Source organism: Cydia amplana, chromosome Z, assembly GCF_948474715.1.
Source record: "Cydia amplana chromosome Z, ilCydAmpl1.1, whole genome shotgun sequence".
In the NCBI taxonomy this organism is placed as follows: domain Eukaryota; kingdom Metazoa; phylum Arthropoda; class Insecta; order Lepidoptera; family Tortricidae; genus Cydia; species Cydia amplana.
The window spans coordinates 12,821,105-12,846,651 of record NC_086096.1 but is presented as its reverse complement, the minus strand read 5'-3'; the positions used below and the strand labels follow the sequence as shown (position 1 = coordinate 12,846,651).

Genomic DNA, 25,547 nt, shown 5'->3' with positions numbered 1-25,547 from the left:
GTGGAATGTATTGGGCTCCATACATTCCACGACTCTTCTCTTTCCGCACAGATTCTAAATGTGACTCAAAATGTACAAATGTTATGCCGAATATTCGGTCGCCGAATATTCGGCGCTTCGTCCGAGGGAGGGGCCGAATATTCGGTATTCGGCGAAAACCACTATTCGGGGCATCTCTAGTAGGTATTCTCTTGTATGCCTCTCTACCTTACCACAGACCTATTGACTTGATCCGACTCTAAGTTCCTTATTCCATACTGGCAGTGAATATATAGTCTATCAAGCCTTTTCCGTCAATAGAAAAAAGCGGCAAATTTAAAAAATGTAGTCGCGAAGGGTAATCGTCTCATAAAGAATTTGAATTTCGCGCCTTTTTCTACTGACAAACTTGTTTGACATAGGTACTATAACTACTTGTGTCTCAAATACTCTATAAAACTTTTCTTTATGTATTCATGATCCCACTTGAATATTCAATACAATTTACCACTGCCACTTGGATACAACGTTGGATTCAACCAAAGCTAGTGTGGGAGAGATGGCAATAAACTTTTCTGAAATAAATTGTAAAAACTTAACTTATCAGTACTTGGCTAAGTTGATTTTCCTATTTTGGTTAGAGTCTGTGCGGAAAGTGAAGACTTGAAGAGTCGTGTAATGTATATGGCCTAATAGATTCCACGACTCTACTCTTTCCTCACAGACTCTACCATTAATTTTAAGAATGAAATACTTAATTGTGAAAATATAGGTACCTATTCAATAAAATTTGTTTTAAAAATATGTAACTTTATCGTTAACTGTTTTTAAATTAAGAGACTTTTCTTAGTCAAAAGATAACAAATAATAAAAAAAAAGTGAGTATATTGTTGTATAAAATATATCAAAAATTCTTTCGCTAACCCTATCGCCCCTCCTACTACAGCTCTACTCAGCCATTTAAATCATTTCACCGTAGGTATCACGACTATTACTATTACGAGTAGGGATCGTCTACGAGTCATGCCATCATCATTCAGTAAGAAATTGAACAACACCTAAGTTTAATTTACTAGATTACATTAAAAATACGCGGGACCCAGAGTAAAATAAAAATAAATTATTTGGTAAGTAAATAAAATATATAATTATATCTTATTTATGTACATTTATTTTTAAGTGATGCGGCATTCAGGCGAGCTGTTGTCCTTTTTCCATTCGGTAGTAGTAGCCTTTCATATCCATAAGTTCAGCGTGAGTGCCTTTTTCGATGATTTTACCTTATGAAAGAAATAACATATTTTAATAGTGTAAAAATGTACCTAGGTATATGTACATAAATACAGATATGAAAATAGGAAATTCAGTGATGTAACAACCCAAAGTGTCCTTACCCTTGTCCAATACACAGATGAGATCGGCATCCTTGATAGTGGAAAGCCGATGTGCGATGGTTATGCATGTTCGTCCTTTCGCCGCTTTCTCCAAAGCTTCGGTTACAGCCTAAAGAACAAATAGAAGAAAGTTAAAAGAGTGATTCTGAGAGATGCAGAGGAATTAAAAGCTTGTCAAGAATGTGCATGTTTTGCGAAAAAGATGGGGGATGCCGCCCGACAGCTGCGTGACGACCCGACTCGTGCAGTAGCCCCGACATTACCCGTTCGCTGTTGGCGTCGAGCGCGGAGGTGGCTTCGTCCAGTAGCAGCAGGCGCGGGGCACGGATGAGGGCGCGCGCGATGCACACACGCTGCTTCTGCCCGCCCGACAGCTGCGCGCCGCTCGCCCCTAGGTTCGTATCACAGTGTTTTCAGTTAAAAGAAACAGTGAATCTGATGTACTCGGATATGCTTGGGGAAATTAATGACAGAGGGCGTGAAAACCAATTTTATAAGTCTTTCAAATCTTGTATAATCTGTGATGCCACTTTCATCTTTTTCGTTACGCGCAATTAACAAAAGGAAAGAAATAACAAAATAATTTGGTTTTATTTTTTGCTTGCCTTTAAAATATTTTTGATTCATATATCTAATAATAAAATATTCATCGAGTGTTTTTTCTTTAAATTAGTCCATTTTAAAATCTTAATTTGCATAAATTTTAGGATACAATTTAGATAAATATGAAAGGAACGGAACGTTATTGACAGACCCGCCATAACGTTTTTATTTCAATACTTTACTTTCTTGTTATCCTCGATGCTTTAAAGTGCTCTGAAACGATTCTCTTGTGATTTTATACGCCTGTGCTTGCCCTGGACCATGGTATAATAATAGACCATGCCCTGGACCCCGATAAATCTGTTTTTATGTGAATAGTATGGTGTACTCAACGGACTCTGATTTGCTGCTTGGATTGGTTATTTGTGACAATGGTTCGAAACAGTGCGATGTGTTGTGTACCTAATTACGGTAAAACGCGTAAGTATTCATATTAATATTTTTCATTTTCAACTGTGGAGCAATAATACTTAACCCTGAAATATAAATATGGAACTATGACCCCAGTAAGGTCTACTTCATGTGCAATATAACTCGGCGTTTTCGAATATAACTTTGACAAAATTGTCGCGATTTATTAGCACTGCGTGGTATTTTATTGACATGTAATCAAACCTAGATTATATTTCTTTAATATAACACTATCAGTATATACACAGTCTGGGTATTTTTCCAAATAAGGGTTATAAGTTATATAAGTAGAGGTATTTCCCTATTAAGGACCGGGTCCTTCAAAGGCTTTTCTTTAGCATGGTTAAAGAACACAAAATCAACTGTAGTTTTTTATCATTTCGTACCTTGACATAAGTGCAGTTATGAATGTGGTATTTTTTTAACTTATTTAAGTTAATATAGGTATTCATTGAACATCCAAAGTTCATTCTGTTAGTGTACCTACTTAAGTCTGTACTAGTGTTACTGTAATTATACATATACATTTCTTTTTTTTTTTTCAGGATTAGATAATGTGATTCTTCACAAATTTCCCTGTCCAATTAATGAGGCTGACCGGTTTCGTACTTGGATTTACTCTGTTAGTGGAGATGTGTTATCTTTGGATAATCAATTTATTCATAAGTACCGAAAAGTGTGTCATATTCACTTTGAGGAAAAATTTATTAATCGAAGCGGAAGACTCAGCGCTATTGCAGTTCCAACACTACATTTAAAAGGTACATACACAATTTTAGCCGAATTGCACACTTGTCTTGTACAATTTAATTGTTGTGCCATTGAGGGTTCATATTACATTGGACATATCATAGTTTAGTTTATTTATTTCATAATAATAAATTACAGTATAAATTATTTTATTTATTATAGTGTTAGTATCCCTATGTCCCTGATGAGAGATAACAGGATACCATCATAGTGTTAGTATTAGCCCCCAATGACAAAAAAGGGCTGTCATAAGTTCAATGTGTATGTGTATGTAGTAGTTATATATCTTAATTTGAGTGCAGTTTTTTTTATCAAAAGCCTTGTTTATTGGAATCATCACTTACATTACAGATCACTTACTATTCTAAAATATGGCTTAAGTTTCATGTAATACCTATTATTTTAAGGTGTTTTAGAAAAAAAATCTGCCCGTTGCCCTCTAACTTAACTTTTGGTCTTTCATTGTTATGACAATACTTTTTAAGGATAAATTTATATGTCTGTAATAATTTGTTTAAATTTTCAGGAATGGCTACGCAAACCGCATCGGTGCAAATTGCAAGCAATTTCCAACAACCGTTGCAAGATGATCATGTACCCCGAGCCCCATTGATGAACATCACGAATCAGTACAATGCGGGTGGTGACGACACTTCTCGGCCCTCAACTTCAGGTCAGTATGAAAACTATATATTTTCTTACAATAATATATCTATTTTTTTATTTCATTATATATTTGATACATAATTTGGAAGCTTTTTTAAAGTTTTTATTAAGGAGGAAATTCTTTACAGATCATTTAGTATTCTAAATTATAGCTTAATTTTTATGTGACTAATTATCAATCTTCCCATTCCATTCTTCTTCTTCTTGTTAGGTTAGGTTAGGTTAGGATTATTTAGCTGTGGCGCTAGGTGCACGTTGATGGACTCTTCATAGAAAGGCTTTGATCGGACTTTCATACATTTGCGACCTTTTATTATAGAGCATCGATTTTTTTTTGTGGTTAGCACATCTAATGGTGTCTATAATTTTGCCCAAGTCTCTTATGTTTGATAGTTTCCGACTTACGTCATTTTTAAGATTTATTGAAAATAATTATTATATCACAAACTACCCACACAATTTTTCTTTAAATCTTAGTCAATGTTCTATAAATTAAGACTCACCTCTACAAAAAAATAATAATATTACTTGTTTAAAAAAATTTGATGTGTAACAAATTATGTCAAAATGTTTTCAATTATGTTAATATCCAGAGAGGAAAATGAGTACTACGTTTGTATGAAAAGGCGATTTCACACGGGTCCTCCACTTTCGTCTTAACTTTACAAAAATCAAATGTTCTGTAGGTATTAAATTGGTGAAATATATGATTTTCAGGGATGGCTACGCCAACCGCATCGCTGAAAATTGCAAGCAATTTACAAGAACCATTGCACTATGTACCCCGAGCCCCATTGATCAACATCACAAATGCGGCTGCTCACGACGCTTCTCGGCCCACAATTTCAGGTGAGTTTGATAATAAACCTGTAAAGTTTCTTACAAATAATATATGCATTTTATTATACTACGTCGGACCGTGGGTGTCAAAAAAGCATACGGCCCGCCCGATGGTAAGCAGTCTCCGTAGCCTATGGGCACCTGCAACTCCAGAGATGTTACATGTGCGTTGCCGACCCTAACACCATAGAGTAATATAAGTAAAGAAAGAGTGGTAAGTCCATACATCAGTTTTCTTACCAAAACGCGCGTTATTTCGTAGTCGACATCTAGCGTCAAGTAGCGGAATATATCAGTACTGCTAGTCAACAATAGATGTCGCGGCGAACAAATACTCTAATGCTCAACAATTTTCAGCTAATATTATAACCGCATTACTCGAAACTCGATTTTCAACTCCTTCTGCTTCTAATATTAGTTGTAAATTGTTTTTAGCAGTACATTTTTCGTCAGTAGCGACACTTGTGCCATCTGTTGTCAAGTAGCGGTACTGATAGTTCCACTACTTGATATATGTTACATGTGGACTACGAAATAACGCGCGTTTTGGTTAAGAAAACTGATGTATGGAGTTACCACTCTTTCTTTATTTATAATATCTGGGAGACAACATATAAAAACTCAAAAATGCGCGTTTTCCCAGAGATAAGACCTAGCTAGATCGATTTTTCGCGCCTCAAAACCCCCATATAGTAAATTTAATCGAATTTTTTAGAACCGTTTCCGAGATCCCCGAAATATATATATAAATAAATAAACAAGAATTGCTCGTTTAAAGGTATTAGATAGATAGATAGATTACTCTATGCTAACACTCCGCACTATTTCGCTTACCATAAAGACGAAATTTGCTAATATGTTTATACGAATAACCTGACACAGTGTCCTTATGGCAAATGGCAATGTGGTACCTTTTGATTGAGAATAAATAAGTGCTATAATAACTGCTAAGTATTTCTTCCTACAGCTACTTATATTATAAAATTTATTTCAGATCATACGCCACCCTACACGCCACAATTTTGCTCTGAAGCTAGTAGTTTAGCCAAACATATAAAAAAACTTACCGAGACGAAGGACAAATATGCCGTCAGACTAAAAAAAGCTATGTCTCTCTCAACCAACACGGCTTTTCAGAAAGCCATCGGTAAATTTACCACAATGGCATTGCTATTTGTCATGATGCAATTTAGGGAGATAAATAAAAAGAAAATGGGAAGGAGATTCACAAAGCAAGAAAAAATAATGGCATTATCTCTTTATAAGCAAGGACCTAAGGCGTATAGATGGCTGAGGCACATTTTTGTACTACCATCGCCTCTCACATTATCAAGGATGATATCCGCTGCAGCCTTAAAAGCCGGTATAAATGATAACATTTTCGAAAATCTTAAAAAAAAAGGCCAGAAAAATGTCGATATCTGAATGGCTGTGTATTTTATTATTCGACGAGATGGCAATTAAACCTCATTTTGAATACAATTCAAAAAAAGACATGATCATCGGATTCGTTGACAACGGAAAAAGGAGGGTCAAAAAAATCGCTGACCACGCGCTAGTTTTTATGATAAGAGGCATCACAAAAAATTATAAACAGCCCATTAGTTACAGCTTTTGTTGTGGAGCCACCGAGAAACACGAATTAGCGCAGGCCATAAAAGACCACATATGCCCTGACCAACCAAATCATCGACTTATCTTGTAGGTTTTTCCTACATCACTGGTGTAAAGACACAAATAAATTATTAAAAGGAACGCGATCAGACTTCGATCCAGAAGATAGAATGCGAGAAATGACGAGGAACTATTATTTAAAACGAAGGAAATGCTCCAATCGATGAACAGTGTGCATAATCGCTTTTTTCCATAAGAGTGTAGTGTAGTCTGATTTGATGAGTGTTTTTACTTGTTTCTTTGCTTTTAATGGATAGATTGACTAAAAGCGATGATTATGAATGAATATTGTCAATTAGCATTGATTTTGTAATGTAAAAATAAAACTGTAATCACATTTATTGTTTTATTGTTTTTCAATTACTTGTCTGGGCAAACTGAACTAGGTCACATCATTGTGTGAACTTCGTTAGCGGTTTCCTGGTGAGGACTGCAATGGAGGTTCACACTTGATGTGATCTGGTTCCGTTTGCTCGGACTCAGAACGCAAACCTTAGCTATTTAAAAAGCCCGCCACTGCTCGTATAGCTGTATTAATAGGTATGGATATATACACATTTGAAAAGTTGCAGTAAACTATCAATAGATGGCGCTGCATCCGAAAACCTTGACTGATAACTCTATACCCTATTATTCAATATACTCTATGGTTCGTATCGTATCCCTGACACAAGCAATGTATGTCAATCATACAACCACAGACTTCGCGTTTATTAGGTAGCTACATTTGTGTTGTGACTACTTACCTACTTATTGATTTGTTCAATTATTTATGCTGCAAATGTCAATTACAATAATTGATATTTGGAGCAACGTAACATATTAGAAGAACGTAGGTAGGTTGTACTTAACTAAATAAAGAGTCTCACTTTACTATCTCGAAGATTTTAAGTGGGTAGGTATTTATATGATTATTTAGGTACCTGATTATATGGGGTGGAACAGAACGAAGGACTTTTTAGCCTAGGTACGTACTTTATTTTTCACTTGGGGTTGCCATGGGGTTGGTCATGGAGGTGTTCTTGGAGATGGTCATGGGGTTGGTTATGGGGTTATTCATGAGGTGACCAATGGGTTGGTCATAGGGTGGTCACGGGTTTGGTCATAGAGGTGGAAATGGAGGTGGTGGGGTTGGTAATGGGATTGGTCATGGAAATGGTCATAAGGTGGTCATGGAGTCATGGGCGTTTGCTCATATCTGAGACCAAATATCTGCTCATTTGAATACTACTTACTAGTGTTCAATTGAGCTACGCAGTCTTTAATTTACAAGATTTTAGTGTACATAATCAGATAAAAAGACAAATAGAAATATACAAGTAGCCTTTAAATTATATCTGATAAATCAATAATATGCACAATAAATACAAAAACGCGGAAAAAGCTCACTTAGTTTGAAAATAAACGACCGTGGTAAAGCGCGGCTCTCAGGTTAACTCGTGATTTGTTTTAAATATTATCATCTCTACTTAAGCATGATCCCTTATCATCAAAACTACTATAGATACTTGATTCAACGAGGCGAGTTAGCCAAACGCCCTCTCTTTTGCACGTTATTTTCTAAAGAAAGAAGACCGAAAAAGACTGAAGAAAGCCTGCAGTTGTAAACCACTACCTGAATAACAGGACAGACTTCAATGACCTGCATTTTGATATTTATATTTTAATAGATAGAAAGGTGAAGGCAGTCTAACCTGTGGTAAAGAGATGATGAACTGGTGTATGTTGGCTTGCTTGGCGGCGGCGACGACCTCCTCCATGGAGGGCTGGCACGAGTTGTCCCCATAGGCGATGTTCTCGGCCAGTGTGCGGTCGAAGAGCACGGGCTCCTGCTGAACCACGCCCAGCTGCCGCCGCAGCCGTGGCAGCGTCAGCGACCGGCGGATATCTCTCCCGTCCAGCTCCTGGGTTAACATTTTGACTCCATGAAAATCATATTTTGCGTGTGGCCTCTAATATTTCAGGGTTAAAATTTACAAGATAACCTTTACTAGTGGGTACAGTTATAGCCTGTTTATAAATGTTGTGATGGCGAAACCATCCATCATATCAGTTGGTGAATGATTCACGTAGACTGTGCATGGGCATAACACAATCGTTTGTCAACAATACCTCTAAATAATAATGATTAATTATGGTAGAACTAGGTACGGCAGATACTGCAGTCAGAGACTTCTACTGCACCAAGTAAACTTACGATAGTGCCAGAGTCGGGGTCGTAGAACCGCTGCAACATCTGCAGCACGGTGGACTTGCCGCAGCCCGAGGAGCCCACCAGCGCCACCGTCTTGCCCGCCTCCACCTGCAGGTCCAGCCCCCGCAGCACGCGTATGTGTGGCCGCGTCGGGTAACTGAACTCTGCTTCTTTGATACCGAATTTACCGGTAGCAGACTATTGAAAACAAACACGTCCAAATTACTCGTATGAACTTTAATGAGTCGTCACTTTAATGTTAGGCATGCACTAACAGTGCCTACATTATTGTCGAGGCTGAGAAGTATGTACATACCTACCTATGGACGTAGAGATGGGTCGTGGGTATTTAGTGTATTTACCCAATCTACCTTCTCATACTTAAATATCTATTAACCCGACTTACTCAAATGGGCGGAAAGAGTAATTTCATGTTAGATATGTCGATTCTGGTTATAGTGGAGGTACCAATTAAGTGGTTTTAATTATTGTGTGTCATTTAGAATGGAGCGGTTAAGTGCAACCAGCACTTGTAATTAAATGCCATTTTTTGAAGAAGTGCACGCTAAGGCTTCCTTTTTGGCGCGAATGCGGGAGAGCGCCCTGCATCAACTCCACACCGGTATAATTTGCCGCCCACTTTTTACATGACAGACATAATTGTGTAATAATTTGTGGCATCATGGTACTAACCCAGTGCGGGGAGTCCACCACGCCGGGCTCCGTGATGACGTGGGGTTGGCGGTGGATGACGGACAGGATCCGCGCTCCGCAGTCTTTGGCTGCCTGGAAGCTAGGCGCGTACACCAACGACTGTCCCAGCATGTAGGCGCCGTACATTACTGCCTCTGTCACCCTGCCACCGTCGAGTTACGATACATTAGGGAAATTTTATTAAAGTACTTGCTATACACTAAACTAAGAGACTGCCATACTACGACAGAAAAATCTAACTAATGAACCTGCTCACAAAATTTCACGAGAATCATACGAAAACAATTTGTCCGAGTCGAAACGGAGAACTGCGCTAACGCTTCGGTCAATAAATGTCTACTAATACTAAAGCTACTGATGTTCTCTATTCTAAAAATTAAAAAAAAATCACGGAGTACCTACTATTTTGACTTAAAATACATTTAATTAAAAGAAACTTGCTTCCATAGTTACTACTGAGGTGCTAACTTTGGGACAGTAATGCACCTAACTGTATGTCGCCAACTGTATAAGTAGAGCACCATCGCATATTTCAGGAATATAGTATATATAGTTACAAGAAGACGCGGGAGTAGGCAAGCCCCTCGTAGACGACGAGCGTGCAGCCGTACACCACGACGCAGCAGAAGGCCATGAACGGCACATACACGCCCAGCCCCAGCACCAGGCCGCGCCACCGACTCTTCCGGGCTATGGCGGAGCATGACACATCCAGCTCTGCCTCGAACTTAGTGATGAAATTTTGCTCTATGCCTATTAGGACAAAATAAAACGGCAAGTAGATATCTTCTTTGCATTGCTCACGCTCACTCCCAATATTTTCGTTAACAGCGTCAAATTTATAGGGTGGAAATCCAAAACTGGCAATAAATTAAACCACAGAATGTATCTGTCTAATCATTAATTAAGATTTTTTTTATGTTACACTTAAAATACTTTATTTTTTCCGTGCAGCAATGTACTTACTGCAAACGTTGAAACATAAGATGACATGGCATTACGAGACACGAACTTTATAAAGGCTTTATAGTACCTATAACTGCCAACAAGCGCTTACAGTTACTTTAAAAAACTCGTATCCCGTAACTTGTGTGTTGTATTACATCGCAGGCCGAATTATTTTGTATGGTTAAATTTTTCATCGTATTTCTAAGAGAAATCTATCTCAATATAGATACTTCTTAGGTCCTACACTAACCACCGTTTTAATATTCGCCCGTATTGAATTTACACACTGTATAATGTTATGATTAGGTATGTCAAGCGAACTGTCTGGCCTAAATAAAGATCCATGGCCGTTTCACTTGTGCGTCCGCACGCACCACCGATGGAGTTGAGGTTGTTATGTTTGTATTTTATCCACATGTGAGGCAAAGTATAATAAAATGCAAATTTTGACTTGTTTTCTTATGTTTGCTGTTAGAATTGACTTTTAGATAATGATTTTGAATTATACATATGTATTTAATATCATTCAAAGAGTATAATAACTATATATAGTAAAAGAGAGCCAACTCGCGATAAATGTCAAAAAACGTCTACACAAACGCTCCAAGCGGAATTTGACCAAACTAACCTTTACGTATGTGTGCGTGCACAGTGCACACATGCATACTAATAATACTATGGCGCCAGTATGGCGCCTTTTTCCTTGACCGTTTACAGTGAACTACAAATTTGAGGTTTCCATTCTTTCACCTTATTGCAAATGCAAAGCAATCACGTGAAAAATGAATACACCTCATTGTAGTACACTGTACACGGTCAAGGAAAAAGGCGCTAATATATTATGTAATACCTAATTACCTATTCATGCAGTGACGATTTACGACAACCTATTTATTTAGTATTTTATAAATGTTTACACCAAAGAATATTTTAGTCGCAAAAGTAAAAACACGGATGTGTAAAAATGGCATTTATTTTTCATTACTTACATGCATAACAAACCACTTATAGTAAATTAGTTCGAAATATAACAAATCCACTATTAAAACTTAGACCACACTTGGACGTAAATTTGACTAGCTATAGCACATGCCACGAAGAATTGACGCGTTTTGGAGTAATTTTGTTTTGATTCGCACAGCCGATAAGGCAATATCGTTTTTTTCTCCCAGGCGCACACATTTTCATCAATTTATAGTGATTAAATTAAATTATTAATATATAATTTCAGAAAATTTAAGTTTTCTGTTTGACTTTTATAGTTTGACGGTTACTATGTTTTTTTGTTTTAACGTTTCCTTTCACGTAGGACACTTGGCGAATCTATTTAGTTAGTTGTTGTTAATAAAAACGATTATATTATGTTCATATAAATAAAATGATATTAAAACGAATATAAACGATATAAAAAATGTGAGGTACTAAAATTACAGAAAAATTTAAACGTTTTATACTTGAAACGGAATTTGTGTCAAAAATGCAAAGACATTTTTTTTTTCTTTTTAATAATTATGGGTTGGATGCGAGTTTTTTAAACACATGTTTTTCCGCGGTGGCGCCATCTGTTTGATTCATTTGGAAGCATCAGGTGAGGAAATATTGCACTGATATGATGCTACTGCGGATACAGCGCTGATTTCCATACATAAGGTTTAAGTTTCCTGCCCCTGATCGAGTTGCTTTAATTTTGTTTGATATTTTACAGTAAGTATTTTCCTAGTGTTGGTGTGGTGAAAAATTTTGCATTTCACTGGGTGGCAGAATTTGTTTAATGGATACCGCGCGTTGGATATACACAAAGTTAAGATTTAAGAGTTACTTTCTGAAAGAACCGCCTTATAGTAGGGCTTTTTTGCTATTTTACTATAGTCCAATGTGAGTCCGAAGGAAAATTTTAAATTTATTTAATTAAAATTTAAATAGAATAGGTGTCAAAAAATAATTTTACAGTACTAATGTTGTAAGCACTTTCCGTGCCTATGTCGAAAATTTAAATTTGTACGATACACGTGCGAATTGATAATTCGCAACTCTTGTCGATTTAGAACTCGACCGAAGGGAGGATATGACCACCACTTGTTGCAAATTTCCTATTTTCTGGACTTGTATCGTACATAACTAATCTGGAGCTTTATTTCGTGCATTGTAAGATTTTTTAAATACAATCAGCATCCCTATTACGTAGTTAATAGTTACCCAAGCTTTGGACGGTCCTGATGCCCACGACAGCCTCGGTGGCGACGGCGGTGGCCGCCTCCATGGCGTCGCGCTCCTGCTGCACGGACTTCTGGGCCACCATGCCTTCCAGCCAGATACTTCCCACCATCTGTTATAATACAGTAAAATTATACATTTAGCGTTTGCGTCAAATCCGGTAGTTCTGATTTTTTGCAGACTTATTTATGATGTTGGCCCAATTAATAATCCAAGTTTGTAACCTCGAGCGCCGAACGCAACTTTGTCAAAAATTTAAAAAAACCGCAAAAATTTCGGTTTTCTTTTAGATTTGGGCGATTATAACCTTAGAAGACAAGAGTACCTACATGTTCAGGCCGTTTTTAAAAAAGACTAAATTTGATACAATACGACACTAGAATGATCTCTGTAGATTGAATACTTGAATAGTTTCAGAGATACAGCCTTTCAAAAGTTTTTAATTTTTTGAATTTGAATTCGTAGGCTAAGTGATTGCAGTGAGTATGCACTTTTGTCTCAGGCGATGCCGTTTGGCATGATTGTTTCTGAGGTCAAACAAAGCTGATTTGGCCCGGTAGCCACGAGATCGTACCGTGCCTACCCCCCAAAAAGGGAGGGGAAAGGGTTGGATCCCCAGGTCTAATCTATGCTATATTTCTTCCTGCTCTTAGCAACTAGCGATCGAAACGCAACTGTCACTGTCACACTAATAATATGCAACAGTAATAGACAGACACAATCGTTTCGTTGTCGTAGCGATAGCGTCACCTTGGCTATATAGGCCGGCTGGCACGAAATTAAAGTAATTGTTCGCAGCTCTTCGATAAAACATTAGATAATATAAAAATAACGTACAATAGGCAAGAACGCCGCGCCGACAAGAGTGAGTTTCCAGTTGAAGCAGACAGCCAGCAGGAAGCCGATGACGACGGAGCTGATGCCTTGCAGGATGAGCCCGATGCGCAGCCCCGTAGCGCCCTGCACCTCCGCCGTGTCACCGCTCAGCCGCGCGCAAAGGGCGCCCACCGTGTTGCTTTCACGGTCGTAATACCCTATTTCCTAGTAACCAAATACTAGATAGAAGATATATGTAATGTCGTAATGTCTAACAATTCGTGACAGCAGGCGGTCTAGCATGAGTTGCGTTCTCGCGCGCGACTCCATACTTGAATCGCGCAAGATATATGAAGTCGCGCGCGAGAACGCAACTCATGCTAGACCGCCTGGTGTAGATGGCTCCAAAAGTTGATAATTGAAAAATCAATTACCGCACTACATACGGCGCCATCTGCTTCAGCTGTTAAAAAGTACAGTAAAAGACACATCTGAACGAAAAAAATACAGTTAGATTTTGGACCATAGTAACCGTAGTTTTTTATGTTAATAACGTTATCTGTCAATCCTACTTGTTCTACTGTAACAAAAGTGTACGCGTGAAACTAACTTGCATATTCCAATAAGGCGTTATAATGGTTCAAGGATTTAACCTGCTTGAGTAAACTGGAGAAGTACTGGTGGCGTAGTCGAGTAGTCATCCTCAAGCCGGAGTTGGTGAAGGTGACGCTTTGCAGACACATCGTCACGCCCGCCACTGCCGCCACTACCACGAATAGGCCCGAGTACAAATCCGCCATGTAAATTATGTAATCAGGGTCAGCACGGGACGCAAAAATCTGAAAACGAAATGTTAGTATTTTTATTATTCGATTTATATTCACGACATGGTGTGCAGCATACCGTTAGCGTCAGTACTGGCGTTCAGGGGGCCTAGTCAAGATGGCAATCGTTTATAGAACCTGCCAAACGAAACTTCAATAATGTATTGAAATAGTCACGTGACTTTTCGTAGCATCTGTCATCCCATCGATATATCTTGGCTAAGCCCCTAGTTAATGATTAGGAATTTAATAGCAGCAGCGGAACGGCCAAGCCGTAATAATTGGCCAAGATGTTGGCTTTATATTAAGGCTTGGAGCTAATAGAGTAAAAGTCTTGGAATTACGAGATTTATTAACTTTTTTAATTGCTGTACTGTAGAGAGCTTATTTAACTCGCGTGTTAGTCTTGGCAACATATGAAATGAAATATTTAGGTGGGGTGTTTATTTACCGCGGAAGTAAAACCGAAAAGTACAGCAAACGCCGGGAAGCAGGCCCCCTGGATGGTAGCGGCGATGGCTCCGATGGTAATGAGCGGCCATTCGGGTGCGTTCAGCTTCAACAAGGCCCAGTCACTCACGGGTTTCACAACCTGTAACAAAAGTATCACAAATTACTTAATTTATATCTAAGTTTTACATCCTGGGCGAAGAAAACAAGAAGGCTCACAATGTCTACACAAAATCGCGTTCGTGGACTCCAATACCTATTCAGCACCATCTACTGAACGGAAAGCGTTGCGAACTAAGACCTGCTTCAAAATAACTCAACTTTCCTTCAAGATGGTGGTGCGAAACCCGAAACCAAAGTTCTAAGCCATGTCTAAATAGGTGGATCCGAGACCTGCTACGCTAGTGACGCCATCCGCGCCATCCCAATCTGGCAATAGCTTAAATGATTGAGGAACGAAATTTTGCATCTTAGACATTGTGAGTCTTTATGTTTTTTATCCATGATTTTAAGTAATCAACTGAACTTTAAATTTAGGTTCTAAATGAAGGAGTTACTTCATTGTCATCCTGTGTTTCTTCTATTTCACCGCCGTATCTATGCGAAAAGTGTTGCAACCCATTAGATACTACTGAGCTAATGGAGCTGCGAGGGGTCATCCAGTCGCAAGTCTCTGTAATGGAAAAACATTAGGGTATAAAAAATATTAAGTACAATCCTTAATACTTCGATATTTTATCATCTAGAGATCTCGAATAGCACTTACACGTAATTACGGTTACCTACCTTTTCTACTGGAAAACTGCCTGACTATTCTTTTGGTAGATCGTCTTTTAATTTCATGTCGGACTTCATCCTCCAGTTCCGAGTTGGTTTTTCCTTCTTCTGGTAAAGATTCTATTACAACTTCTTTTACATCTTTACCAGCTGTGACTAGCTTATAATAAAATCCTGAATTGAAAGAACGTATTATAATATTAATTTAGAGGACATCGCAAATAAAAATTAACAACTTGCTCGTTCACATCAATCGCATCACAAAGTTATAGTATAAATATGTATATATATCGGTTGCATTTTTAATGCAGTTTGAAAATTATATAGGTGAAAAAACACAGTGAAATAAACAATAAAGTTTCTTTTATCACGTAATAAAACAACAATTAAAGGAAAATTCAAAAACAAATCAGTTAGAAACATGTTTTTTTTGTCAACGTACCCTTAGCTTTTATAAGTTCTTCATGTGTGCCCGACTCTACTATAGCACCCTGGTCCATGCAAATTATACGATCAGCATTGACAATCGTTGATAACCTGTGAAAATCATGTGCATCTTTAAAGGTAGGTACTTACATACTCGTACGAGTCTAGGTTTAAAATATCAACACGGACAAAGCACCAAAAATATGTATTAACACGAACTTATTGCCTAGACATTAAAATAGAATTTGTTTTGTAGTTTATAGTTTTGTTTTGTTTGATATTTATTTTGTGTTTGTTTGTAATTTTAAACTGTACCTTTTTATTATTTGTAACGGGTGTTTTTTTTTAAGGTTTGGTTTTTAAATTGGCATAACTGTTTCTTGGCATAAACGGCGTTAATTTGTTTGTTGGCATAATTGGCACACCCTTCGAAGACCGGAGGACAACACGGCTAGGATCGCGTTCACGTGGAAGCCGCACGGGAGCAGGCGGAGGGGCCGGCCGGCGCACACGTGGCAACGTATTGTCGACGCCGAGCTGCGGGCAGCTGGACTGAGTTGGAGGGACGCGGAGCGCGAGGCACAGGACAGGAGTGGATGGCGACGTCTCACGAAGGCCCTTTGTACCAATGGGGTACCATAGGACGACAACAACAACAACAACTGTTTCTAGTGATTGTTAATTTAACAGTTGGCGGGATATTTGTGATCAGTACGTTTTGCCATTTTCACAATGAATAGACTTACTCCAGAACAACGATTGCAAATTGTGCAAATTTATTTTAAAAATCAAAATCACCATCAATTTATTGCGGGAAACATTCGATGAGCGCATAATTTCCCGTAATGGACCTGTGAACTGGCCTCCACGATCGTGTGATCTCACACCTATGGATTAGGTACTTTCTTTGGGGATATGTGAAATCACAGGTCTACGCAGGTCGAAAATTGGACTTCCCGATTACGCTTCATTCGAGCTAGCCCATATGCCCGAAATCATTTTTAAGAACTAATGACATAAGAATATCTTTTAAATAAAACCAATACCATTATAATTAAATTTCTTTTTACGTGTTTTATTTAATTTTGAATTTTCATACCTTTAAAAAAAACATCCTTTATAAGATTGAAATTTAAATTTTAATATTTTTTAAGTGTTCCTATCTATTATTATTTCAATTGTGTACGTAATTTTAATGTAACTTTGATAATTTTCATTGTAATATGGATCATTTGTTATCTGCAATAAAGAATTGAATTGAATAGTTATACTCGTATTATACATTTTATCCATAGGTATCGGTTCCTCAGTTCCCTTAGACGTCATGCTTTCATTATGTCAAGCTTTTAGGGCTAATAACCAGTTGTATGGAGTGAGCACTCTAAGCTTACCTCTGAGTATTAGAAGCTTACGTGTTATTTCTCTATGGTTAGGTTGAGTGTGAATGTGCGGTGAATGAAACCTGTGAGAGACGGTGAGAGTGGTCCTGCCAACGCTAGCGTGGTCCAACGCCGCCTGCACCTGCCGCTCCGACTGCGGGTCCAGCGCGGAGGTCGCCTCGTCCAGCAGTAGCACGCTCGGCTTGCGCAGCAGCGAGCGCGCGATGGCGATGCGCTGCTTCTGCCCGCCTGACAGCGACGCGCCGCGCTCTCCGATCATCGTATCATAGCCCTGGAACGATTCAATGTTGACTAAAATCAATAGTTCCTTTCAAATAGTACTCTACGTAGGTACTTGTTACATTTTTCCACAAAACAAAGAAGTAATAGAAGCGAAACGTAGGTGTATAGCGTGTGGCAGCATTATGATTAGCTGATCTCACTTTCACCACGGGCTACTGTCAGTCGTTGTCAGTTCAGTATGGCGCTTATGAAATGTCAGATGTAAAAACGATTCCAGTTAAAATTACAAATAATCACAAATATGCCATGCTGCTCCATTTTGGAGTGTAAAAACACTAGCCGGACAAAAATATTAGACATGGAGGCATTTCATATCATCGGTAAGTAATATTTCAATATTTTTTACATTTTCGGTTTCCGCAAGGATTTTTGAATTGTTTAGTACAAAAATCTAATTTATGTAAATGAGATAAGGTTGATATCTACTTAGCGTAAAAGTCACGTACGGGTGCGCTATTAGGCCACAGTGCGAGGACCATATCAAAAAAGTTATCGATGTCGATTTTTGTATAAATACACGTTCGTTTTGTTTAGGTTCATACATGTTCCTGATAATTTATTTTTGTTTCAGTAGTAAATAGTTTTTTTTAATACGTCTTAAATCCCCTAAATACGGAACCCTTCATGGGCGAGTCCGACTCGCTCTTGGCCGCTTTTTATTAAAAAGTAAGTAGGTAACCTAATCTTCGCCAGAAAATATAGTATACATACTTATGTATAAAAAACTGAGTAGTTTACGTGTACTTAGCAACTAATTAAGCTAAACTATTTAAACTAATTAAGCGTTTATCGATATCACACCGAATCATGCACATCCCTATCGCATGTGTCAACGTCATAGTCGAATATTTTATCCTATCGCATTCACTCTTGGAAAAGCCATGCATGTGTAAAAGGGATAGAGCATAAATGACTATTTACAATAAATAAAAATCGTAGTGCAATTTCGACATAATTTTCTTTACTGTAAGGTTCAAATTATTGTGATGGGTGCGAGTTCATAATCCCTTTCGAAATAAGAAAATATGGCCAATTTTTGTGACAGCGTGTTGGCGACATAGGTTCCCATACTAATCCAGGCACATGCCGTTTCCCCTTAGAGCGCGGCGCGCTCTTTCTTTCTTCCGTGCATTTTTCAAAAAGTATTTTGGAGTGTACTTGTGTAAAATTGGGTTACTTAGTAAAAATTTGAATTAAATCATGTACCTAGGTGACATACTCACATTAGGTAGTCGACTTATAAAGTCGTGAGCATATGCCATTGTTGCTACTTTGATAATTTCTTTGTCAGTCGCTTCCGGATGCCCAATGGCTATGTTATCGCGAATTGTACCTCGAAACAGCACAGGTTCTTGGCCGACCACACCTACAAAATTATAACACGTAAATTATGGTCCGACACATGCATTAAGTTTTTACAAAAACATGTCTTTAATGATTATCTCTAATGATTGACTGACCTAAAGAAGACCTCAAGTAGCCAACATTTAAGGATTTCACATCGTGATTATCAATTCTAACCACGCCAGATGCCGGGTCATACAATCTCTGCAAGAGTTGTAGTATCGTAGATTTTCCGCATCCGGATGACCCCACCAAAGCTACGCTTTCCCCAGGGTTTACGCGAAGAGAAAATCCTTTTAAGACCTGTTAATACAATATGTATACGGCAATACTTATATACTTAGATAGAAACATTCTTATTCTTAGAAACTCTGTTTGAAACAGTATAAGTACTTATTTAGAAACCATACTTTGGAAAGTTTGGAATTTAATTAATTTTGCGTAATACTCACTTTAACGTCAGGTCTTGAAGGATAACTGAATGTTACATTCTCCAGGGTTATTGCACCAGCAAATTTACCGGGTTTAAGTCCTTTAGGGCTCATACTATCTATCTTTGGCAACCGGTCAAATATACTGAACACTCCGGCAGCTGCAGCGCGCGCCGCTGCAAAAGCCTCCGCATGAGGAACTATGAACGTTATAGACTGAGTTGCCATGTACACGCCAAACATTATCTGCAACAAATCGTCAGAAAATTAAGCGAATGTTTAGGTGCACACTCAGTCCAGATTATAAATCGGCGAGCAAGTAACTTACAGTAAATATTTTGCCCATAACGTATCGGTTCCTGTCCAAGTTTTCGTTATCCATATCCTGAATGATGAGGCGAGCACCGTAGGAGAGGCCGATGGCGTTGAGCGAGTAGGTGAGCACCCAGTTGAAGCCGGTGCCCAGTCCCGTGTACAACCCGCGCTTACGACCGTACCGCTCCGCGGGCGCCAACAACTTTTTGTACCTGCAAACGTAAATAGCAAACCTTTCTTATTTATTAGATAGTGTAACTTAATATTTTTTTTGAATAGTAAACAAATAATTACACAACGTCGGGAAACAACAAAATCACGAAAGCCATGATGATTCAACAAAAAATACTCTCTGATACCAGTTAAATACCTAACAATAGGTCACAATCTTAAACAAATGCAATAAAGATAATGGATACCTACCGTCGTAAATAAAATGTGTGCTTAACCTTTTTCATAGACATAAAACATTTACACACACTTATTCACAGAATACATACAAAATTACAATCTTTTCATTAGTTTCTATTTAATCAACCGATAAACGACGTTCATACAACTAATTAAGTATCACAAACCTGTCGATTTCCTTGCTTTCACCGGCAAATGCCACTATTGTTTTGAAGGATTTAAACATTTCTTCTGCATGTTTTCCAGCTTTACTGTACGACATCATCTCACGTACTGAAGATGTGGATTGATACTAAAATTGATAAACATCCATTTAGATTTATGAAGAAAAATCGATAGACTAAATTACAACCATATTGAAAAATAAAAAGTAGATATTTACATCGGATAATATTATAGACGCCGCCAGCGAAAACGGGAGCACCGTCAGACACGCAAGAGTAAGTTCCCAGCCGAGAGGAAACGACTGGCAAATACTGATGATCGCGGTGCCCAGCAAGTTGGAGACTACCGCCAGCTTCTCGCCCATGCCTTCCTTTAACTTCATCATGTCTCTGTAAACAGTGGTCCCAATATAACGTCAATACACCCTTAATACAATAGGTGGGTGATGGGGTGATAGATATTTTGCACCTTCAACAAGTCGATAAAACCATTTAAAAAATGGACTTCCGTAACGTATCTTCGGATACTTTTTAGTTTTTAGGGCGTCCGCTAGCTGGCGCGGTTGCACGCGGCGCGGATACATGGTATGAGCAACGCTAACTGGCGATAGCGCGGACAGTACCGTCTTTACCATAAGGGCACACGGGGCCCGTGCCCAGGGCCCCCGTCCTCAGGGGGCCCCAAAGGACAGACAGTTACCATATATTTGATTACAATGATTACCCATAATAAATAGAAGATCATAGTAGACAAATGTTAGTTTAATTAGCTTTCTTTACTTTCCAAAAGGGTCCCAAATTCTTATGTGCCCAGGGGCCCCAGCATAGTTTAAGACGGCCCTGGGCGCGGACGCGTGCGATGGATTTTACCTACACGGACACCCGCGTGCGTGCGCCCGCTCCATGCACCTACCTACGCCTTATTCCGGAATTCAATCCCTAAGGAATTGAAATTGCGAGCTTCAATTTAGGACGAGAACTAAGGGGGAGTCCTGGATACTGAATATTTTTACAAATTAAACCAATACTTATTAGCATAAAAGAAAACTCACTCAGACATCTTAGAAGCAAGATTGAACTCAGAATCAGTATCGAACCATTCCATATCTTGACCCAGTACAGCAATAAGAAATTTTTTTCTAACTCTTGTGATCTGAAAAAATAAAACTTACGCAATATTATTTTTGATTTGAAGTATATTATTTACTACAGTGAGGCGTGCCATGTCATAATTACTTATTCCTTCGTCGAATAATATTATAACATGTCTTAGACCCGATTGTCTGTTGAGTGGTTTCAAGGCGTCATTAATGGCCCTCAATTAATCTCTCAAACAGTCGGCGTATTATATCCACCATCCTTATCTTTGTTTGTGTTGCTTACATAATGCAATTGAAGTGTCATTGTATCTACTCGAGTAATGACTTTAAGTACCTAATATTTAATCAAGAATTATTATGGGAAGTCTAGTAAAATAGGTAATAGTTATTTATTACAAATAAATACCAAAGTAACCAATTCCATTCAAGCGTCGAGCGTTATTTAGTGATTTTACATAAAAAATCACATAGTGTTAGCTTGTATTTTATTATCTAATAGGCCCCAGGTAGTACGAAAAAACGAACCTGTCTTAAAGCACTCCAATTGATGAGAGCGACCGAGAGTATACAAAATAGTATGGAGATCATTATAGTTATGAACATTCCTATGCAAACTGATTCGGCATCTTGGATAAGGGCTTGCATATTTTCTTCATATGATGCATTTACGCTGAAAACCAAGAATTATCTTACTTTTATAATTTCAAAATAGTGATACAGGTACATAAATAAGTAATAAATAAATAAATAAATATATCAATACATACAACAGAGTTTTATACATAACATAACAAACTCATCAGCTCTTCACCATCATCAGACAGGTCACAATAACAAAGTCAAGCGCGCCATTTGAGCCACAGCGATCTCTCCAAAAATCCAGTAAATTATGACATCATCACATCATCACAGTCAATCTTCGAGCAACACCGGCTTCCGACACGTCGGAAGGGAGGGGCCCAAACGATATCGTACCGTACAAATCTTTCTGCCATTTTTTGCGGGGGGCAAGGTGCACACAGTCACACTTCTCACACACTTCCATACAAAAAGTCAATCTGTAATGACGACACAAATACATAGAAAATGACACCCTACCCAGACAAATCTTGCACACCTCGATCTGTTTTTGTGTACGGACGAGTCACAAGTGTCACAACACGCACACTAACACGTTTTCGTCGAAGAATTTTATTGTTTTCTGAGAGATGAGAAGTCGGATTTGTCGCTCGACCGATCCGCAATTTGTACAGGGGGCCGATTTTTGAATTTCGACCGTTCGATTTTGTGTATTTCGTTCAGTAATATGTCTACTACTAGGCATATAAATTCTAATAATCAAGTGGTCAATACCACTCGATTCCAAATTTTTATCACTCGTATTTCCAGAATTAGCATTACGCCGTTTTCCACCGATTTTCGAGTGACGAAATCGAGCGATCGAAATTCAAAAATCGGCCCCCTGGGCGAGCAAAATCGATAAATCCAACAATTACATGAGACTAAAATATAATAATTGTGTTTTAACGTATGATATGTAAAAAAAATATTAAGATGTTAAATGTAACACCTTCTTTTTGTAAATTTGATGTCCTCGACCTCTTTTTACAACAAAAAACCGAGCAATTAGGCATTTTTTCTGCTGCTGTGTTCACTCGCGCATCTGGATTCGGTCTAGTTTAAAATCCGAACGCAACTAGTTTTATTAGTTTTATTACCCGCGCTATCGCTAGATCAGTTGATCTTGTACCCAGGCAGAGGGGAAATAGTGCAAATGCCGCCTCCCTTCCGTGTTGCTTGTTGCTTGAAGCAGTATTTATACAATATTATATTAATTTGTAAATTTACTTCTTTTTGTCACGTTACGTATGAAAATTTGCGTGCAAGTATCGAATAGGTACCTAAGAATATTCTACATACATTATTTTATGTGTATTATTGACATTTTTGTACATTTTATTCCAGTTCAATAAATATGTATAACATTTTAAATGATACAGTAAGCAACAAATAGTTAATCAATTAAAAACCAAAAATGAAAAATACAAAAAAATACTTCGTTTTATTAATCGTATTGCTACCAGGCATCTAAAATCTCGTAGAGACCGACAGAGTTTGCATCTACAAAAATAAATCATTATTTCATTAACATTATGATAAATTAACGAACCAGCATGGATTTCAAAAATAGACACGGGGTAGACACTGATACTAAATGTACACATGTGGTGGTATTTTGAGGGATAGCTCTGACGGTTAAAAAAACCCATGGGTGTTAAGAATAATCGAAATTAAAAATTTCTTATGGTTCTTCAGTCGAACTAAGTGAAAATTTAGAACTCCTTGTCGTTCGATGGTCGAACTAAGTGGAATATAAAATTCCTTATAGTCCGAGTGGTTGGACAGCAAGGAATTAATAGTTCTTGTCATCTGACATGTCGGACAAGACTGTCGGACAACGCGGCCGGAGTGCCTACGCTGTTAATCACTGTAACGTAAACTTGCAGTAGTTGCAGTATAGGTCTTCCTGCGACCAAGAACGTTAATATTTAATGCAACGTCCGAAACTTTAGGACAAAATATTATAAGGTCAATGTGACTAATTCCGACATAGGGACTATTCTGTCCACGACCGTATATTTATTTTATTTTCAATCGTAGGAAAAAAACCATTTGCCCTTGATTGCTGAAACTAAAAGCAATTGCTGCTTTGTCGATGAATTTATAAATTTTGTTCGTTCTTCGAGAAAACCGCTAATGGACGGAATAGCCCCTACGACGGAATTAGCCACATTGACATTAAGTTTAATTAACACTCGTTTAAAAATCTTAGCATTCAGCTCACAGTCGTTTTCCGCCGCCGAAGATCTGGGTGAGCGGCAAGTAGCTGGACAGGCGGTCCGTCAGCACGGTGCGCTCCACGAACGAGGTGCTCATCTCACCAAACTGCACCAGGTTGTAGCACACGCCGCCACCGCTCAGCAACCCCAGCAACACGCCAAGCAGTGTGGCGCCGATCTCCACCCAGCTCGCGTATCGGAACTAATCAACATAATATACCTAAAATATACTACCACGATAACCTCATATTGGCTAAACTTTACATAACTATAGACGTACAGTTAAATTGAACAAGTTTACAATATTTTTAAGTTTGTCAAAATTATTGCACTAATCTGCTTTAGTAGAAAGTTTTTTAATTAGTGACACGGCCCGGTATTAGATGTAGTTTTAGTAACCCCTTAGGAAATATAATGAACTTATTCTTATTATTTTATTAAAAGAGGAGGTTCATAATTAGGCTGTAAGCTTCTTTTTGGTTGAATTCTGAAAATTATTTTTTGTGATTTAAAGTAGACACAGATTGGTCCTATTTTTGCCAAAACTTAGTTCTGTAGATGGGATCAAAGAAGAATCGAGGGCACGCCTCAAATCTTAAATGCATAAGATTTTTATATAAGATCTGATGATGGATTCCATGAGGAATTGAGGGAACTCCTCAACTCTTATACTTAGGCATAGGTACTTACTTATAGCGATTCTTTGAAATGGATAATTATTTTCAGCTTACGAGTATATCACTAACTCTCTAGTAAAGTATACTTCTGTTATACTTACAATTTGGATGTACGAAACTCTGTTAGGTAATTCGGCTTCCCTGAAATAAGAGTGCAAATGTAGATTTTGACTTTGATAGCTATGTGCAACAGAAAATCTCTATGTCATGGAATTTAGTTATACCAAGCAAAAAATAAATAAAAATAAGTTAACAAAAGTACGTTGTTATTGGTATGGTAGTCCGGAGAGTCGATGGCCGTTGGGGTTGGGGCAGAAAAGTCGTAGAATGCCGGCCACGCGGAAAGGACAGCGCATTGTCGGACGACCACACACTAGATAGACGGATGGTCTCGTACGGGTCGGAGGGAGTCGGTGGCTGAATTGTACAAGGTATACCCCGTTTTTTTAAGATTAGAATTTTTCTAATAGTAGTGGTGATTAACTTTTTCTTCCAAAATGCTAGGATTCCTATGATATAGATTTAATATGTAAACGACACTATAATTCAGTGCATAGTTACTCAAATTTAATTTTGGAGGAAAAAAATATCACTACTTTTGAGGTTATATAAAATTTCTAATCTGAAGCGATGCTTATTTCTCTATGGTACTTACTACAGAACGTCGGGTCAGAAACTAATTTCGGAATTGGTCTCTAATATGACGGAATTATCGGTACCTATGTACAAGTAAGTATTCGGAATTACCTGAATATTATACCTTACGGACACGGTAACCTTTAAAGACCTAATCATAAAAAAATAACTTATATATTGTGCGTTCGCGAAGCATATTATCAGAACACATGACTGATGAGGAAGGACTTTATGAACTTACTTTTCTTCTGGTTTATTCGCACCCAT

General features: G+C 38.1%; 2 protein-coding genes across 2 annotated transcripts; one reads left to right on the top strand and one right to left on the bottom strand.

The window, feature by feature from the left end:
• Positions 1–1,145: 1,145 nt before the first annotated feature.
• Positions 1,146–25,547, bottom strand: LOC134661804 (multidrug resistance protein homolog 49-like). Its single transcript, XM_063517996.1, has 26 exons — positions 25,522–25,547; positions 24,746–24,785; positions 23,973–24,169; positions 21,653–21,797; positions 21,080–21,180; positions 20,246–20,417; positions 20,031–20,155; positions 19,466–19,664; positions 19,159–19,383; positions 18,823–19,009; positions 18,586–18,728; positions 17,143–17,351; positions 15,697–15,791; positions 15,264–15,428; positions 15,035–15,150; positions 14,479–14,619; positions 13,857–14,042; positions 13,225–13,428; positions 12,370–12,499; positions 9,783–9,978; positions 9,205–9,367; positions 8,515–8,709; positions 8,016–8,221; positions 1,637–1,787; positions 1,374–1,482; positions 1,146–1,259 (listed from the first exon to the last, which is right to left on the bottom strand). The coding sequence occupies exons 1-26, from the start codon at positions 25,545–25,547 to the stop codon at positions 1,171–1,173; spliced, it is 3,915 nt and encodes a 1,304-aa protein (XP_063374066.1). The 3' UTR covers positions 1,146–1,170.
• Positions 2,266–6,312, top strand: LOC134661343 (uncharacterized). The gene is made up of 5 exons (XM_063517380.1): positions 2,266–2,396; positions 2,933–3,148; positions 3,664–3,810; positions 4,521–4,652; positions 5,638–6,312. Exons 1-5 carry the CDS (start codon positions 2,348–2,350, stop codon positions 6,066–6,068), a joined length of 975 nt encoding a protein of 324 aa, XP_063373450.1. The 5' UTR covers positions 2,266–2,347; the 3' UTR covers positions 6,069–6,312.